Here is an 18,238-nt window from a genome sequence, read left to right on the forward strand (position 1 = left end):
ACCCCCTCCTTCCATTTCTCGTTGCTTCCCCTGGCTCTAGAAGGGACAGTAGAATCACCTCTTTCCTTCTCTCCACCGCTCGTTACTGGAGGCCACTTCCTGCCACCCTCACCCCTTAACCATCAAGCACACATTGACCGACAGCAAAGATGGGTGTCAGGGGCAGCTAATGTTTATCCAGCTCTCACTCGGGGCCAGGACCCTAAGTGGGGGGGGGCACTTTCATTCACCCCATTTTACTGGTGGAGAAACTGAGGCTCAGAGAGCTGAGGTCAGCTGCTCAAGGTTTTGCAGCTTGCAGTCGACAGGGCCTGGATTTGAACACGGCGCCTTTTCCAGAGCAGATACTTTCAGTCCTTCATGTTTTGCTACCTCTCTGTTCCAGCACTTTGCTGCTGCTGTTTCTGATGATGATGGGGGCAACAGTAACAAGCCCCAGGTCATCCATCTCTCCAGGATCTTTCACAGCTCTGTTCCCACTCGGCCCTTCACATCCTTTGCTCACTTCATCCTTACACCTACCTGGTAGGTAACAACTGATGTCCCATTTCAAAGATGAAGTTGAGGCTAGAGCAGAACAATCTCTTGCCCAGGGATGGCTCAAGCCACGCTAGGATGGGGGTTGGGCCCATCTGACGCTTTTCCCTGCACAAAACACCTCCTCTGCGAGGGTCTGGGGAAACCAAATGGAGGAGACGCTCAAGGTCATGGGAGAGAGCAGGAGATGTGTGTCAAGGCGTCTGGGTTCTCGGCTAGCTCTGCCATGCCTGGCTGGGTGGTCTTGGAATCAATCATTTGTTCACTGAACAAATACGTATTTAGTTCCAGTCGTGAGTCAGACATCAGGCTAGGAACTGGGTAGGGCTGTTGGACACACTAAACGTGGTTCCTGCCCTCACAGAGCTTCCAGACTGGCAGCCATTAGAGGTATAACTCTCCAAGTGACCCCATGATTGGAAATTGAGGTCAACGCTTGAGGGACAAAGGAAAGGGTATTTGGAGAAAGGCCAGATGGGAGTATATAAATCCGATGGCAAAGGGGGACCACGAAGGTGTCTCAGAGGATGTGACATATAGGCTGAGACCTGAAGGATGCTAGGAGCGGAGGAGGCAAAGAGAGGAAGGAAAGGTTTTCCGGCCAGAAGTAACAGCATGTGCAAAGGGTTCGTTGTGGAAGAGGACCTGGGGGGCTTCCCTGGTGGCGCAGTGATTGAGAGTCCGCCTGCCGATGCAGGGGACACGGTTTCGAGCCCTGGTCTGGGAAGATCCCACATGCCTCGGAGCAGCTGAGCCTGTGAGCCACAGCTACTGAGCCTGCGTGCCTAGAGCCCGCGAGCCACAGCTACCGAGCCTGCGTGCCACAACTACTGAAGCCCGCGCACCTAGAGCCCGTGCTCCACAACAAGAGAGGCCACCGCAGTGAGAAGCCCGCGCACCTCAGCGAAGAGTGTCCCCTGCTCGCCGCAACTAGAGAAAGCCTGTGTGCAGCGACGAAGACCCAACGCAGCCAAAAATAAATGATAAATAAAATAAATTTTAAAAAAAAGAAAAAAAAAAAGGACTTGGGGCATCTGAGGAATGGAGAGGAGGATGAGGTCCCTGGAACCCTGTGGGTGAAGGAAAGAGTAGCAAGAGGTGAGGTTGGTGGGCAGGCAGGGGAGGGGCTTGCAGGCCAGGCTAAGGCGCTAGGCTTTGGTCCTGAGAGCGGAGGGGGCCTGCTACATCATCGGGCTGTGGCAAAGGTCAGTGACGCTGTGGATGTGGGTGTGCTTTGAGGCAATGAAGCATCTTTTAATGAAAGGAAAGGATGTGAAAACAGGGCAGTGCCTAGAATTGCTGGGCTTGACATTCAGAAAGACACATGGAGGACACAGCCCATGGCCCTCTGCCTGTGAAGGTCCCTCACACTTGGCCTCAGCTTCCCCTTCTTCTTTTGCATCCCTCAAAGCACAGACCAGACCCCACCTCCAGGACCACCCCCCCCCCAAACATACACACCCATACACTCGCTGCCCAGGCACGGTGCCTCCAGAGGCACTGCCCCTGCCCCCCACCGTTAACTTGGGCATTTGGTCATTAATCCATTCACCCCTTCACTCCGCAGGTGTGCACTGAGGCTTCCTGTGGGCTGGGGCGCTAAACTGGGCCCCGGTGACCCAGCCCCCGGTGACATGGGACCTTGTCTTCAGGAACTCAGGCGACAGGGAGACAGACTACGAAAGAGATGCAATTACACAACCTGCCTGATACTCTGACCCCTGCACATGCCTCAGGGCCCACTTAAACTCTGTCTCCTTCGGGAGGACACCCCCCTCCCCCAGCCTCCTCGGTGCCCAGGGTCCCTCTCTGCTAAGTGCCTGTAGTGGGGGTCGCTTATGGTAATGACAGCTGGCGCTCATTATGTGAGAATCATTGCCCTGAGGGCTTTACAAGAACTGACTCTAATCCTCGCAAGGGTCCCATTGTACAGACAAGGAAACTGAGGCCCGGAGAAGTCACTCGCCTGAGGTCGCCCCGCTAAGAAGTGGTGGAGCTGGGATTTGAACCCAATCAGCCTGGCTCTCAACCGCTACGCTACTTGGCTCCTCTGCAAGGCTAGAGTCGGGCAAAGAATTGCTCCCCCATCTCGCATTAACTACTGCAGGGCACTTCCTGTCTCCAAAGCACCATTCCGTCCAAGAACACGCATCCACGGCCCTGCGAGGGGCCAAGTCTGCACGTGGGGGATACTGGCATGGTTTTACAGATGAAGACAGGAAAACCGAAGAGAGGCAAAGCCCCCTGACAGCAGCCTCTATTTCGGGAGCCCTCAGCGTGGACCGGGCTTCGCACGCTGGCCGTCTCATCGGAGCCCGGGGAAGCAGGCACCACCCCGTGTCTCGGATGAGAAGTCCTGGCAAAGGCAGGAGGTCAAGTCAAGGCGGCGTGGCCTCGCTCTCCAAACACGATAGCGGGAAAGACCCTGGGCTCAGACTGGGGACCCCAGGCAAGTCATTTCACCCAGGTGAGGCTCTGCTCCTTCAACTGTACGATGGGCTCCTGACCGCTGCCTGGAAGGGACATCGTGAGTGAGACGGGACCTCGCGGGGGCAGCGCTCCGGCCGTGCCCGCTGGCGTCAGCTTCCCATGAATGCTCATCGCCCCTCTTTTGCCTGGACGCCACCTCCCGATGGCCTCATCCCAGCTATGCTTTATGCCCCACCCCGAGGCGGAAGGGGCGTTTGGGTCTCTCTGAGGTCTCCAGCGTTCACCGGGCGTTCTAGGTGCTGGAGAGCTGTTTGTCACTGACCCTTCCGGAAGGGTTAGTTCGCCTGCCTGCCCCTTGTCCACGGCCCAGCCGGGCCCTGCCCCTTTACCTTTGATCTTCTCGCCCTTGCTGAGGGAGATCTCCCCCTCGGCCTGGGCCTGGTACGACTTCACAGCCATGAAGGAGCGTCCGGGGACCGCTGAGTAGAGCTTCCGGCGTCTCCCACGGCTGCCCAGGGAGCCCCCGGGGCCCCCAGCTGGCCCTTCCCGGGGTGTCCCGCTGGAGCTGCGTACACAGAGGGCGTGAGAGGCAGGGGAGAGTGGAGGGAGGGGGCGCCTCTGGGGGAACAGGGGTCCTTGGGGCGGGGGAAGATGGAGCACGAGTGGGAGGGGGGTCTGAGCGCGTCTTCCAGCCCTGGCGTCCTCAGGGGAAGAGGGCACTGGGGGGGGGTCCCCCTGCTGGCCTGCTGCTGCCTGCCACTCCAGCCCTCCTTCTTGCCTCCTGGCTTCCGGCTCTGCCCCCTGCCACGGTCCTGCATGCCCTGCCCGATGCAGCTTCCTGAAGCTGGCCTCTGACCGTGTCATCCCTGGCTCACGAGCCTTCGGCGACTCCCAGCCTCCTCCTGGGCTGAGTCCCAGCCCTCTGCCTGCCATCCCCAGCCCGCCAGGACCCTCCCCGCTTCCCGCCCTCCTCTAGCCAGCCTGGCCTCTGTACCCCAGAGTGCCCTCTGCTCATCCTCCCCGGCTCTGGTCTCACCTCCAAGCTGGGAAACCCCTCCCCGAGCCCCGAGCCCGCCCCGCTCTGTCTGGCTTCCTCTCACCTGGCCCAGCCCTTCTGTCTGTCCAGCATTTCTCTGGGGCACCTCCCGCCCAGGCCCGCGGAGCAGGCGCTCAGCTAAACGCTGGCGCACTTGGACGTGGGTGCAGGGCCGCGGCTCACGACGCTCTCGCGTCCTCACGGGCGACGAGAGGAGCCCGGTGGTCTGAGGCTGGGACCGGTGAGGTGGAGGGATGGGGGACCAGCCATACGTGGGACAGGAGGGCGGCAGCTGGGCTGGCCCGGGGCGGGGCGCGGAGCCGTGGCTCTGAGGAGGGGATCTGGCTGGGGTGGGGTCTGTGGGGTCAGGGCTGAGCCCTCCCCTACCTGGGCCGTCCACGGGGCTGCCTCTTGGCCTCCTCGGGGTGCCTCCCTCGGGATGGGGAGCGGGCCCGGGCGCCCCGGGGGCTGCTGGCACTTCGGAGGGTCCCACTGCTGAGCTTGGTGCTGGGGGCCGAGGGCTGCGACTGGCCCTGGGGCCCTGAGGTAGGGCCGGGGGCCCCGGCGGACGAGGTCCCCGGGGCGGCGAACACCATCCAGTCAGGCAGGGCCATGCTGGTATCACTGTTGGCCCGCAGCAGCGCGGGGGGCACCGTGAGCCCCACGCCGGGGGGCCCCCGTCGCCGGGCTGCGTACTTGGGGGACTCCTGGAAGGGCACTGGGGGGGCACGGTGGCAGGAGGGCAGAGGCGGGTGGGGAGGGCATACGGGGGGGATCTGGCTGGGGTGGGGTCTGTGGGGTCAGGGCTGAGCCCTCCCCTACCTGGGCCGTCCACGGGGCTGCCTCTTGGCCTCCTCGGGGTGCCTCCCTCGGGATGGGGAGCGGGCCCGGGCGCCCCGGGGGCTGCTGGCACTTCGGAGGGTCCCACTGCTGAGCTTGGTGCTGGGGGCCGAGGGCTGCGACTGGCCCTGGGGCCCTGAGGTAGGGCCGGGGGCCCCGGCGGACGAGGTCCCCGGGGCGGCGAACACCATCCAGTCAGGCAGGGCCATGCTGGTATCACTGTTGGCCCGCAGCAGCGCGGGGGGCACCGTGAGCCCCACGCCGGGGGGCCCCCGTCGCCGGGCTGCGTACTTGGGGGACTCCTGGAAGGGCACTGGGGGGGCACGGTGGCAGGAGGGCAGAGGCGGGTGGGGAGGGCATACGGGCGGGAGATGGCGGGGGAGAAGCGTGAGGGGGGAAAGACAGAGATAAGAAAGAGTGGGGTGCCTGGAACCCCACCCCTGCCGCTGCTCGGTGGTTCGTGCTCCTCTAAGGTGTCTTTGATCCCATCCTGGCCCCCAAATCAGGTTCGCTGGCTCCCCAGTCCCCCCACGCACCCCCCAGGCCCCCAGCTTCTCCCCTCAGCTCGCTCACCCACGTCCTGTTCTCGATGGTTTCGGATCAGCTCCCCAAGTTCAAAATTCCCGGCAATCACTGCCACCTGGCGGGAGGGGGTACAGGGAGACCAGGGAGGAGAGAGAAAGAGACAGAGAGCGAGAGAGGGGAAACAGGAAACACCGTGAGGTCTCTGGCCGGCCGCCCCCCCAAACCTTCACCCCGGTAACTTCGTCCTTCCTCCTCTCCCGGACCAAGTGCCTCCCTCCCAGCACCCCAAAGTCTCCCACCTTCCTTACCCCCTCTGGGTTCTTCATGCCCCCTCCCAACCAGCCCCGACAGCCCCAGACCTGGAAGGGGGTCTGTCCGCCGTTATTCTTCACATCCTTGTCAGCTCCTCGATACAGGAGGATCCTAGCACACGTCTCCTGATGGTCAGTGGCACAGGGTGAAAGGAAAACAAAAACAAAACAGTTAAGGTCACCACGAGTGGACACACACACACTGTGCTAAGAGCTTCCAGAACCATCTGATGGAAACCCGTCCTGCCCCGGACAGCAGCCACTTGCCCTTTAAATGTGGCCGGTCCAAACTGAGAGGTGCCGTGCATACAAAATACACACCGGATTTCAAGGACTTGGCATGAAAAACGTAATTTAAGCATCTCTAATATTTTTTTTTCATTTTTTAAAGAGTCCTTATTGAATTTGTTACAATGTTGCTTCCGTTTTATGTTTTGGTTCCTTGGCCACAAGGCATGTGGGATCTTAGCTCCCAGACCAGGGATCGAACCCACACCCCCTGCACTGGAAGGCGAAGTCTCAACCACTGGGCCACCAGGGAAGTCCCTCTAATAATTTTTATACTGATTACACACTGAAAGGATAATATTTTGGGTACACTGGGTTAAATAAAATATGCTACTAAAATTAATGTCACCTGTTTTTCCCGTTTTCTTTTTTTTTTTTTTCCCCCCGTTTTTTAAAAGTGGCTCCTGAGACATTTAAAATTACACGTGTGACTCAGGCTATAGCCTGTCGGAAGCACTAACCTAAACCAGGGGTTTTCTTTATTATTATTATTATTTTATTGGAGTATAGTTGATTTACTATGTTGATTACTGCTGTACAGCAAAGTGATTCAGTTCAGTTACTTACACACACACACATATCCTGTTTAAAAATTATTCTTTTCCATTATCGTTTATCATAGGAGATTGACTATAGTTCTCTGTGCTACACAGTAAGACCTTGTTGTTTATCCATTTTATATATAGCAGTTTGCTAAACCCAACCTCCCAATCAGGGGTTTTCATCTTCAGAACTACTGGTATTTAGGGCCCAGACAAGTCTTTGTAGCGGGGGTGGGGGTGGGGTGTGTCATCCTGTGCATGGTAGGGCTTCCAGCAGCATCCCTGGGCTCTACCACTAGATGCCAGTAGCGCTCCCCTCCCCAGTCGCGACAACCAAGAATGTCTGCAGACATTGCCAAATGGCCCCTCGGAGGCAGAAGCATCCAGTTTGAGAGCCACCGATTCAAACCTCTTGGAGGCCTTACTATGTTGCATGTCTTGGAGGCCTTACTATGTTGCATGTCTGGTGCTCAGCACTTTCGAGGAGGTGGCCGCCGAAGGGCCCAACAATTCCAAGAGACGGAAATTACTGCCCCCATTTTACAGATGAGGAAACTAAGGGCTTCAAAAGGAGCTCCAGGTCATGTGGCTGGTGACGATGGGAACTCGGATTTGAACCCAGCTTTTTCTGTCCCCCAAGCCTTTGCTCTAATCACACACTCTGCTGGACCCAGAAGGAAGCGGACAGTGGGGCCAGGGTCGGGCAGCGGGGGAAGGGATGTCCTCCACACCCAGATCAATTCCTTGCCAATGTCAGTCACAACATGTCACCCTCTCTCTCACTCTCTGGGTCAGACCCAATGTCCCTGCCCTGGCCTAGGAGGCCCCTGCTGATCTGCCTCCCTGCCCCCTCCACCCCCCCAGCCTCACCAACTTCATCTTCTACCACTTTTCCTTGATCCCGATGCTCCAACCACACTGGCCTCCTTCCTCTGACAAGCACGCTCCTGCCCCAGGGCCTTTGCACCTGCTGCTTCATCTGCTTAGAATTCTCTGCCCCTAGATCTCTGTACAGCTCACTTTCTCACTTGATTCATGTTTTTGCTCAGATGCCAGTTCTTCAGAAAAGGTACCTCTGACTATCCTGTTGAAAATAACCCCTTGTCCGGTTCCCGGCTTTATTTCAATTTACATGATCCCTGCTATGTGCCGGGCATTCTGCTAAGCCAGAATTAACTCATTTTCCTCATAACACTGCCTCCCTGAAATTATATTTCTATTTTATTCGTCTCTAGCATCTCTCCCCGACTACATTGTCCGTTTCAGAGAGGCATGGTTTTGTCTGTGGCACCCACCACCTGGCATAGTGCTTGGCCCGTAAGAGCTGTTCGATAAACACTTGCTGGATGAGGGAACGTCCTCCCCCTTCATCTTGGCCTGGCCAAACGCAACCTGGCCCCCAGCTCAGCTCCCCTCCAGATTCCCAAGATGCTAATTTAACCAGAATTCACGAAACAACTGCTTGGTCTCACCCTCTTCACGTGACAAACCCATCAAGGATGCTTGTACGGGTCCATCCTACAGGACAGGCTCAGAGAGGGCAAATCCATGGCCAAGGTCACACAGCCAGTCAGTAGGGCAGCTAGGACTCAAACCGAGCCTTCTAATCTTAGTGCTCATCTATCTCCTGTGAAAGCACAACTCCGAATGCCCAAGTCCAGTGGTCCTCCGATTGGACAGCAGAGTTAGCCTGGTTCGTTTTCTGGATGTGTTTGTGAGCGCGAGTGTGTGTGTCCGTGTGTGCACATGCTGTCTCCTCAGCTAGACTGTAAATTAATGCCATGTGTGTTTTTGCTTATCTGCCAGCCCCCACTACCACCTTGCCTAGCACAGGCCCAGAGCATCTCTTTCAGCTTAACCAGCAATTCACTACACTCCTAGAGAACCCTGTATTTACTGGTGTGCTAGCACTTATCTCACTGTATCGCAATTATCTGTTTACACATCTGCCTCTTCACCAGACTGTGAACTCCCCCCACCCTCCGGAGGACAGGCGCCGTGCCGTGTCTGATTCACCTCACAATCGGGCACACAGTAGGTGCTCAAGAAATGTGCATGGAAAAGATGAGGATGGAGGATGTGGCGTTGGGTCATTCAAAATTCAATTCGTTCAAGTCATTCATTCATTCATGGAGTCAATTCAATCTATCTCGAAGCAAATACCTGTTGAACGTTCTGAGTTGGGTGCTGTGCGCGGCCTTGGGGGAAATTCAAGGCATCTGATCCATCATTCACTCCTTCACTCACTCATCCATTCAACAAAGATGCATCTAAGCCTACTACGTGCTGGGGCCTTGGGACAGAGCGATTGATCAGACTTAGGCCCTACCCCTGAGGAGCTCACAGCCCGGACACGGGCCTGATCTTCGCCACCAGAGGCTAGATGGGCATGCCAGGAGGCCAGAGGGGCAGAGAGTGAGGACATCTTTCAGACCCAGCTCTGGGCCTGGGGAAGCTTAAAGTCTGGGAGGGAAGACAAGGAGAGAGAAAGTCGGGAAAGAACTTGCGTTTGTCAAGCATCTATTTGCTAAGCACCATGCTGAGAGCAAGCAAAACATTCACACCCTTGATCCTTTGCAAGGTAGGTGTTACTGACCCATTTCACAGATGAGAAAGGAGAAGCACAAGGTGGGGAAATGGCTGGCTCCTCTGAACCACTCAGAGTAGTTGTTCCCTCTGTATAACTATATACATGCTACATTTTCCCTATTCAGATTACTGGTATGGTTTCTGTCTCCTGACCTGATCCTGATTGATAATGGTAATGATAAAGATAATAATTATTATTATTCTTATAGCTGCCTTCTAGGGATGAGCACTTAATACACATGCTCCTACATCCCCTTCAATCAGCTGACGTTATTCCCATTTCGGGATGGAACCTCAGAGAGGGGATGGGACTTGTCTGGGGCATCCTGGCCCGTGCACAGGCTACTGAGTCAGAAAATCCGGACACGAGGCCCGTGTCAGGGAGCAGGAGAGACAGATGCACTGGCAGGGGGTGGGGGCGGGGAAGTGACGGCAATCTGACGAACACTGAGTTCTCCCTCTGCGGGCGCAGAGCAGACTGCTTGCTGCCACATCCTGGCACTGCAAGTTCTGGTGAGGCAGAAGGGACCGGGGCCGTCCTGGAAGACTTGCTGGAGGAGGGGGAAGAGGCTGATGGCTGAGCCGCAGCACGCCAGGCCCTGGCCTCCGAAGTCCTTGCAGCAACCATCTAAGGGCAGGGAGCCTTGGGAAGCAGGTGGGGAGACTGAGGCACCGGAGGGGGGGTTGACCTGCCCAGGATCGCCTGGTGCACAGGGGGCAAGGTGGCCGGGGTCAGCAGGCTAAGAGCCTCGGCTCTTGCTAACCCAACTGGCCACTACATCACAGCTGAAGTGGGTACGTGAGACCCGCCCCCTCTCCTGCCAGTTCTTTACCGTTCACCTCCACTCACAGCTCCTGAACTGTGCACTGTCCCCCCAGCCCTGAACTGCTACAACTTGCGACACACCCTTGTCCCCTTCAGGGGTTGTGGTTTGGCCTTTCCCCTGTCCCCTGCAGTGGGTGGTGCTCCACTGGCAGCTGAATGGAGACCCCTTGGAAATAGGACCCTCAGCGATGAACAAATACACGCTACTCTATGTAAAACAGGCCATCAACAAGGACCTACTGTATAGCACAGGAACTTTACTCAATATTCTGTAATAACCTATATGGGAAAAGAATTCGAAAAAGAAGGGATGCGTGTCTACGGATAACTGAATCACTTTGCTGTACACCCGAAACTAACACAACACTGAACGTCTGCTCTACTCCGATATAAAATAGAAATTAAAAATAAAAGAAATAGGACCCTTGGAGTTTCTTGCATTTCCAGGAGCAAGCCCGACTCCCTCCCCTCTGGTTTTCTGGCACAGGCTACGCCCTCTGCCTGGAACACCCTTTCTGCCCTCTTCTACTCGGCCAACTCCTCGTCTTAGCACTGATGACACGTCCTCCAGAGAGCCACCTTCACCCCAGCCCCAAGGCCAAGCCCAGATGGGGGCTCCCACAGGGACCTAGACTCCCGGTGACTGCCCTCGGGGTCATAGCGGCAGGGTGTGTCCCTTGATGGAGGGGCTGCCTGTCTTAATCACTACTGTGTCCTCAGCACCCAGGTCTGAGCCTGACACAGGGAAGGTGTTCAGGAAATATCTGCTGAATGAATGAATGAAATCGTGAAGGAACAGAGGGCACAGGGAGGCTGGGAGGCTGAAGTCAGGAGGAGGGCCCGGGGCGGGTGCTGCAGGGCAGACCTTATTGTAGAGGGCGCAGATGTGCAGGGCCGTGTTCCCCGAGGCGTTCTGGGCTCCAGGCTCAGCCCCATAGAAGAGCAGGTGTTCCAGGTGCTGAGAATGGCCCCTCTGGCAGGCCTGGAGAGGATTGGGAGCGGAGGAGGCTGGAACAGACCCACCTGGCCATGGCATCTGTCTGTCTCCTTCACCTCGAGGTCAGGAAGCTGTGCATCCACCTCCCCTCCTCCTTTCAACCCCCATTCCTGCTCAGGAACTCACGCTGCCAGCTTCACAAGTCACTCCAAGGCCCGGGGCTCTGGGCTGGCTCCTCGGGAGGGTCGAGAGGCCATTCCTACTCCTCTCAGGGATCGAGGTTTCCAGGCCCCACGCCATCCCCTTCAGGGCCCGGGTGTTGACACCCTCATCTTTTCCTCTTCGGGGACCATGCTACTCCCACCCCTGCCCTCTGTGAGGACCCCAGCATCTGGAGCCCTAGCTCCTTGGACCGGGGTCCCTCATCCCTGGCCCCCTCAGGGTCCAGCAACCACCCATGCAGCCCCCAGCCCCTCCTGGCCGAGTCAGGAGCACCTGGTGGATCTCCTGCCAGCCGTTCTCATCAGCTATGCCCAGCTGGGCCCTGTTGTACAGGAGCAGCTCACAGCAGCGGGGGTCGCCCCCCACCATAGCCGTATGGAACAGAGGAGTCAGCCCTCGGCGGTCCTTGTAGTTGGGGGAACCCCCAAGATCCAGGAGCGCCTAGGAAGGGAAAAAAGAGGACAGTCAGACAAGTACTGGCTCAGGCCGAAGGGCCACTGGGGAGGGGAGTCCTGGGTAACCTGCACTGGCCAAGGCCAGAGCTGGTTCTGCCAGGATGCCCTTGAGTGACCTTGATGCTGGTCCTTCCCCTCTCCGAGCCTCTCATCCCTGTGCACGATTGGGAAGATGCCTCCGGAGGACCCTCCCCTCCCGCTCTGACATCCTGCCCAGCCTTCCCCCATGGGCGACGCTCGGTGAGCCACTGAAGGAGCCCAATGCCTCAGTGCCCAGCTACTCAGCAGGCTGGTTTGGGGGACAGAGAACGGAGTCTGGATGCAGGAGGGTCCCTGGCTGGGTGGGAGGTGTTATTAGGACCAGGATCCCGAGGATGAGGTACAGAAGGCAGTCTGGGAGGGGGCAAGCTTGGGTTAAAGCCACCTGGGCCAGCCTCACGGGGGCTGGGGGCTCGGGGGCAGGGAGGGGTCCCGGTCAGGTAACAGCTCTGGGCCTGGAAAGCCGGCAGCATCGAGCGCGTTAGGAAAGAGTGTTTGTTGGCGGCAGCCCCGTGCGAGGGGTCTGCAGCGGTGCTGTCCGACAGAACATTCGCAACATCTGTGGTGATGGAAACAGTCTACAACCGCATGCTCCAATATGGCAGCCGCGTGTGGGCTACTGAGTGCCTGACTATGGCTAGTAAGCCTGAGAAACGGAAGTTTTAACTTTAGTGCATCTGAACCCATTGAAAGCGACGCAGCCCCGTGTGGTCGGTGGCTGCTGGATTGGACAGCGCAGGCCTGGCGGGTAGGGGTGGGGCCTGGGGGAGCGGCGTACATCAAGAGGGTCTGTCGATTCCAGGGTTGTAAGGCAGACCTTTGTGGCTGGGGTTTAGGGATCTTCAAGAAAGGGTTGGAGAAAGCAAAAGAGGCTCCTATGAATCCTGGTGTTTATCAAGAGCTTTGGGGGGCGGTCTAGCCTGACCTGTGTATGAAGAGGGATCAAGTGCCCTTGGGTGGGGGGAGAAGAAGATCGTTTTAAAATTAGACCGGGACATATATGCACTACCAAATGTAAATTAGATAGCTAGGAGATAAGGGAGAATCTGGGTGCAGATCCTGACTCTGAAGGAAGCTGGCTATCTCTCTCCTCAGGGCAGAGAGGGAGTTTGGCTCTAGGAGACTTCCCCTTTCCTACTGGATGACATGGTCCCAGGATAGACTACATTGTCGTTCCTGAAATTAACAGACCTATACATTCCCAACAGTCTAAAAATTCCTATGACAGCTTACATTCAGGAAGGATCTCAGAAATCAACTAGTTAGATTCACTTTGTTGTAAAGGAGAAACTAACACACTATTGTAAAACAGTTATACTCCAATAAAGATGTTTAAAAAAAAAAAAAAATAAAATAAAAAAATAAAAAAATAAAATTAGACCGGGCGAGCTGACGCCGTGTATGTATTTTGAGGGTCTACGGGGTCTGTCAATTTGGGAAGGCACGTTCTAGACGCTGCACTGGAGGAGGGGGCTGTGAGAGAAGGGGGTGTGTTTGGGGGCGTGAGCTGCTAGGTCGGGAAGGGTAGATGGAGGGGCTGAGGGCCAGTGTCTGGAGGAGGCAGAGGAAGGGGCTGTGTCTGCAGGGTGTGTATCTGGGGGCACAGCAGGGAGCTCCTTCTGCATTTTAAAGGCCACCAGGAGAGTCTACACGTCAGGGAGACAGAGGTAGGTGTTGGTGTAGAGCTGGGTCCGAGGGAATGGAGAAGTTCTGGGTGGAGGGGCTGAGGGCCAGTGTCTGGAGGAGGCAGAGGAAGGGGCTGTGTCTGCAGGGTGTGTATCTGGGGGCACAGCAGGGAGCTCCTTCTGCATTTTAAAGGCCACCAGGAGAGTCTACACGTCAGGGAGACAGAGGTAGGTGTTGGTGTAGAGCTGGGTCCGTCAGGGAGACAGAGGTAGGTGTTGGTGTAGAGCTGGGTCCGAGGGAATGGAGAAGTTCTGGGTGTCAGGAAACTAACACGATCTACCTGCGTGTAGGGCAAGGGTCCACGTGACCATCAACTACAGCTGATCGTGAGCCCTGAGCTGGGGCGCGTGGCCCCTCCTGGAGGTCCCAGGAGGGTATCAGATTCCGTCAGAGGAGTAGCAATGGAGGAGAGGTGGAGGAAGGGTCGGGGTCAATTGGCCCAGTGCAGTCTGGGCGGGAAACATGGTAATTTGGGGTGCCTCTGAGCTCTGGGGAGGGTCCCGGGAGGATCTGGCACCTCACCGTGAGAGCGAGGCAGTGACGGGCACACGCGGCCTTGTGTAGCGCTGTCATGCCATCCCGGGCCCGGAAGTCGATGTGGGCCCCTCCCAGGCACAGGGTTCGAATCACCTCTACAGAGCCTTCTGTCTGGGCAGCCAGCGTCAGGGGGGTCTCTGGTGGTGCGGGGGGGACGGGAAAGGCCGGTCACATGCAGCCCCTAGGCCTTGTTCTTGACTCTCCAGCCCTCCCAAAGCGCCCGGCCCCCACCCTACCTCCTGAATCCGAGTCATGATAATTGGGGTCCAGCCCCTTGTCCAGCAGCCGTGCCACCTTATCGGAAGTCCCGAGCTGCACGTACTCCAGAAACTTCTTCAACCCCGTCTGAGGCATAGACAAGAGAGAGAAGACAGGCCGGTCAGGGAGGAAGGGAGCCAAGCTGGGTTCTGGAGCAGTGCTGTCCAGTGGAAATACACAGGAAGCCACACATGTCATTGAAAAGTCCCTAGTAGCCGCCTTTTTTTAAAAAAAAAAAAAAGGAAGGGGAACTTTCAATTACATTGAAATTCACTTTAATGACCCAGCTCTTTTTAATCTACTATATCTGCAATATTACCGTTTCAACAGGTAATCCACATGAAATTTATTAATGAGATATTTTACTTTTGGGGGTACTGAGTCTTCCAAATCCAGTGTGTATTTCACACCCGTAGGGAGGCTCAGTTCGGACCTGCCACACCGCAGGTACCGGGGGGGGCCGTAGCGTCTGGGGGCACCTGCGGTGGATGGTACAGGTCTAGACGGATGGAATATTTTGCGGAGGACAGGGACGAATGCATGGTGGGGTGGGGATGGAGGTGAGAAGATGCCTGGGAGCTTTCTGCCCAAGTGTCAAGGATCCTTCACTTCACTTCTGACCAAAGCAGCCCCCTGGCTTCTTCCCAGCTTTTAGGGCACCAGAGGAGACGCAGGGGACATACAGTCTGAGGACTGGAGGGCCCGGAAGCAGGAGGATAAACGTGGCTGGGGAGGAGAGCATCCTCGGATCTGGTCGAGAGTTAGGCTCTGGGATTGTGGGAACTGCAGGGCGTCTATGAAAGAGCCCCTAAGGCAGAGGGATGCTAGATGTCAGAGTCACAGGCCAAGGAAGGGGGGCCCTGAGTGGATATAGGGGACCTAGGAGATGAGAGGGGAGAATCCAAAGATGCAGAAAGTGGGACCCGGGTGGAAATGGTGTGAGCCCAAGCAGAGGCACAGGAGGAAAGCGAGGAGATGAAAAAGGCTATCATAGGGTCAGCAGGGGCATTTGGGGTTGTCCCGAATGTGACACAGCACCCCAGTTAAGTGGGGGCTCTGGCAGAGGCAGAGAAGGGGTTGGAGGGCTGTTAGGAAGAGACAGGAGAGAAAATGGTTGGGCAGGGAGCTCCAGGTGGGAGGGCAAGTGTCAGCAGGGTTCTCTCACCTTCGTGTGCAACTTGGCCAGCTGTTTCTCATCCAGGTTGGTCTGTTTGTAAACTCGGGTCTTGTATCGGAACTGAGGCCAGGCGTGGGGTAAGGGGAGAGACAGAGACTCAACATCAGGGGTCTGGACCCCCTTCTGAGACAGAGGTCAACTCTGGGTCAGGGTGGAAACAGCCCCAGAGGCTTGGCTGGGTGGGCAGAGCGGTGCTGGGCCACTAGCGGCATGTGGACTGCAACCCCTAAGGAGTCTGGACCCCATGGGGAATGTTCTAGGATACGGACTGTAATTGGGCATCCTTTCCCACTTGGATAGATAACGGGAAGCTTGGGGCTGGAAAATGACTTGCCCAAGGTAACTCCACCGGTCAGAGGCAGAACGCACGGTAATTTGAACCCAGGCCTCTCTGACTCTGATTCTTAGGTGCCCCCCGAATCCAGAAGAGCCCACTGGGTTCTCCCTTGCCAAGGTCTTGGCTGGGAGAAAAAACGGGGAGGGCGCAGACGTGTCTCAGGACATGTCTCCTGTCATCGGTGAAGGGGCCAGGAAGGCTGTGGGCCTCACCTCCAGGTAGGGCACCCCCTTCTCGAAGGACTGGGGGTACTCCCGCAGCAGCCGCTCCTCCTCCAGGAAGTTGGCGTCGCGGCCCGAGGTGGCCGGCTGGAACAGGCCGTAGTTGAGGACATCCTGCAGGCTCTCGCTCAGGGCACAGAGCACCTGCTGCTTGGCTGTCCAGATGGTGGCATCTGGGTTGAAGCGCAGGCATTTCTGGTGGGGGAGGCAACGGGAAGGGGTCTGAGGTGGTGCGGGAAGGGGCTGTGGGTGATTCCAGGGACAGGGTGGGTGTTGGGGGCAATACGTGGGGGTCTGGAAATTGGGGGCCACGTGTGAGGACAGCCAGCACCAGAGGCCTCCCCGTGCAGGCCCGGGTCCCTCTCCCCCGCCCTCCTCCGGCCAGCGGGCTCACTGTCTGGTGCAGGTCAGGGATGCCGATCCTGAAGACCATCATGCTGAAGTGGGCGTTGTCTGGGACAGACATGGAGCGGCCCTGGAGGCCTCGAACCGAGGCCAGGCTACCAGGTCCCCCGCTGCCCCGGCCCCGGGTCCCCCGGGGGCCTCTCCCGGGCCCGTCTGGGGAGCTGTCGGACTCTGAGCCCCCCTCGGGACACTCGCTGGCACTGTGGCGTTCCTCGTCCTCGCTTGACGCGGGGCTGTGGGTCATCGTGGGGCCACGGGGCGACGGGGGACGGCAGCATCACAGGCGGCTGCGGGGGGCCAAGGGCGGCTGTCAGACTGGGAGCCTGGACCCCCTGGAGGCCACAGGCGCACTCAGTGGGCAAATGGTCAACGGCAGCCGCCCCACCCTGCCCGAGGGATGCAGGAACGAGGCTGGACACACCCCCCAGACACTCCTACGGCCTCCAAGCTCACGCTCTCTCTCTCACACACACACACACACACACACACACACACACACACACCACACACACACCCAACCCTGCCAGGCTGCCTGCACGTCTCCTTCCCTGCCCTTGGCCTTGCTCGCAGCCCCCCGCCCCTCCTGCGCCCCACTTTGCCGCTGACCCAGCGTGGTGGTGTCCCAGAAACCGCAGAATCACCGCGGGAGCTACTGGCCCACTTTGCCAGGCCACGGATAAGGCAGCTAAAATTAGCTGAGGACAGACAGGTGGGCGACCCACCGGCATCCTGCCCTCCTGGCCCCAGCCAGGGCCCTCACCTGAGATCCTCCCATCTTCCTCCTGGATAACTGGGGTGAGGCTGAGATGTAGTAAGGGGGAGAGGGAGGTGCCTTGAGCCTAGGGTGGAGCTGGTGACTTCACTGAAGTGTGGCTGACAATGTGTGCAGAGGGCTGCCGGGGAACTGGTGTCCCAGGGGGCAGGGGCACTAGGATGGGGGTGTCACGGGGCAGAGTTCCATGCAAGGGGTGTGCTGGGGGAACCCCAAGAGGTTGCCTATGCAAGTTTCTGGGGGCATCTTGAGAGGGCGTGTGTGGGGGTGGGGAGGCTGGCCCTGGGAGGGCTGTCCGGGTGACAGCCACCCTGTCGGTGCACGGTGGCTGCAGATGACCTGTGAGTGTGTCTGAGGCCTGGCCCTGCTGGGTGGGTGGATTGGCATTGCCTGGTACTACTGGTGGCCCCACTCTGAGGGAGACCCGGGGGCTGGGAGGGAGGCTAAGAAGGGGGCTGAGGCTCTGGGGGACTGGGGTGAGAGATCCTCTCCGGACCCCCACTATTCTTTGCCCCTGAGGGAGTCTTATAAGGGCGAGTCCCAGATGGGGTCCTTTTCTCTCCTTTTCTCCCCGCCGCTCCCACCCTAGCACCGGAAACCAGAAGGTCTGGTCTTGTCCCTCCCCCCCACACGAGGCCCGGCTCCTGCACGTTGCCATGGAGATGGGAAGCAGTGGAGGGTACTGCTGACTTTGGGGGAGTGGGGATGGGCTGGGGGGTTGGGGGAGGGAAGACAAAATGTGCGGCGGGGAGGGGGGTTCCAATAGCTGTGGGCGAGCCAGCATCTAACCGGGGGCAGGCCAACCCCTCCCCCAAGCGTGGCCACGGCTTCGAAGCCCCCTCCCCCTCTAGGTACCCCGCAGAGCTGCCCCTGCTTTACCCTTGCGGAAACCCCGGCCTCCTCCTACCCTTCGACTCCACATCCCACCTCTGGACCTGGGCCTGGCAGCCACTCCCCCTCCGCTGCCCCTGGCTGACCCTCAGCCTCAACCGGGCACTAATGGGGTGGCCGGTGGCCTGAAAGCAAAGCTAGCCGGGTCCCCCCGCGCGTGCGGCTGCCCCCGCCTCCCGGCCCCTCCCGCTCAGGCCCAGAGGGAGGGAGCGGGCTCGCTCCGCCGGGGCGGCGTGGATCAAACGCTCCGCGGCTAAGAATAGCTGGCACGCAGCTGGCACCGAGACGGGGCTGAGGGATCGGCGGGGCGGGGGGGGAGGGGCGGGGGTGCCCTGGGAGGCTGCGGGGGGGCGGGGGGCGGCCCGGGAGGATGCATG

The 18,238-nt window shown here is 58.3% G+C and overlaps 1 protein-coding gene across 1 annotated transcript in view; it reads right to left on the bottom strand.

Moving 5' to 3' along the window:
- Window positions 1-16,442, bottom strand: part of SHANK1 (SH3 and multiple ankyrin repeat domains 1) — a 48,469-nt gene extending 32,027 nt beyond the window's left edge. Inside the window, exons 1-11 of the mRNA XM_024132376.2 lie at window positions 16,188-16,442; window positions 15,785-15,988; window positions 15,224-15,295; window positions 14,037-14,145; window positions 13,786-13,937; window positions 11,357-11,524; window positions 10,790-10,906; window positions 5,728-5,805; window positions 5,417-5,483; window positions 4,826-5,156; window positions 3,357-3,532 (exon numbers count right to left, since the gene is read on the bottom strand). Of these exons, the coding sequence (XP_023988144.1) occupies window positions 3,357-3,532; window positions 4,826-5,156; window positions 5,417-5,483; window positions 5,728-5,805; window positions 10,790-10,906; window positions 11,357-11,524; window positions 13,786-13,937; window positions 14,037-14,145; window positions 15,224-15,295; window positions 15,785-15,988; window positions 16,188-16,442 (1,729 nt within the window). The remainder of the gene's footprint in view (window positions 1-3,356; window positions 3,533-4,825; window positions 5,157-5,416; window positions 5,484-5,727; window positions 5,806-10,789; window positions 10,907-11,356; window positions 11,525-13,785; window positions 13,938-14,036; window positions 14,146-15,223; window positions 15,296-15,784; window positions 15,989-16,187) is intronic.
- Window positions 16,443-18,238: the final 1,796 nt, after the last annotated feature.

The sequence above is a fragment of the Physeter macrocephalus genome, chromosome 17 (genome assembly GCF_002837175.3).
Source record: "Physeter macrocephalus isolate SW-GA chromosome 17, ASM283717v5, whole genome shotgun sequence".
Taxonomy (NCBI): Eukaryota; Metazoa; Chordata; class Mammalia; order Artiodactyla; family Physeteridae; genus Physeter; species Physeter macrocephalus.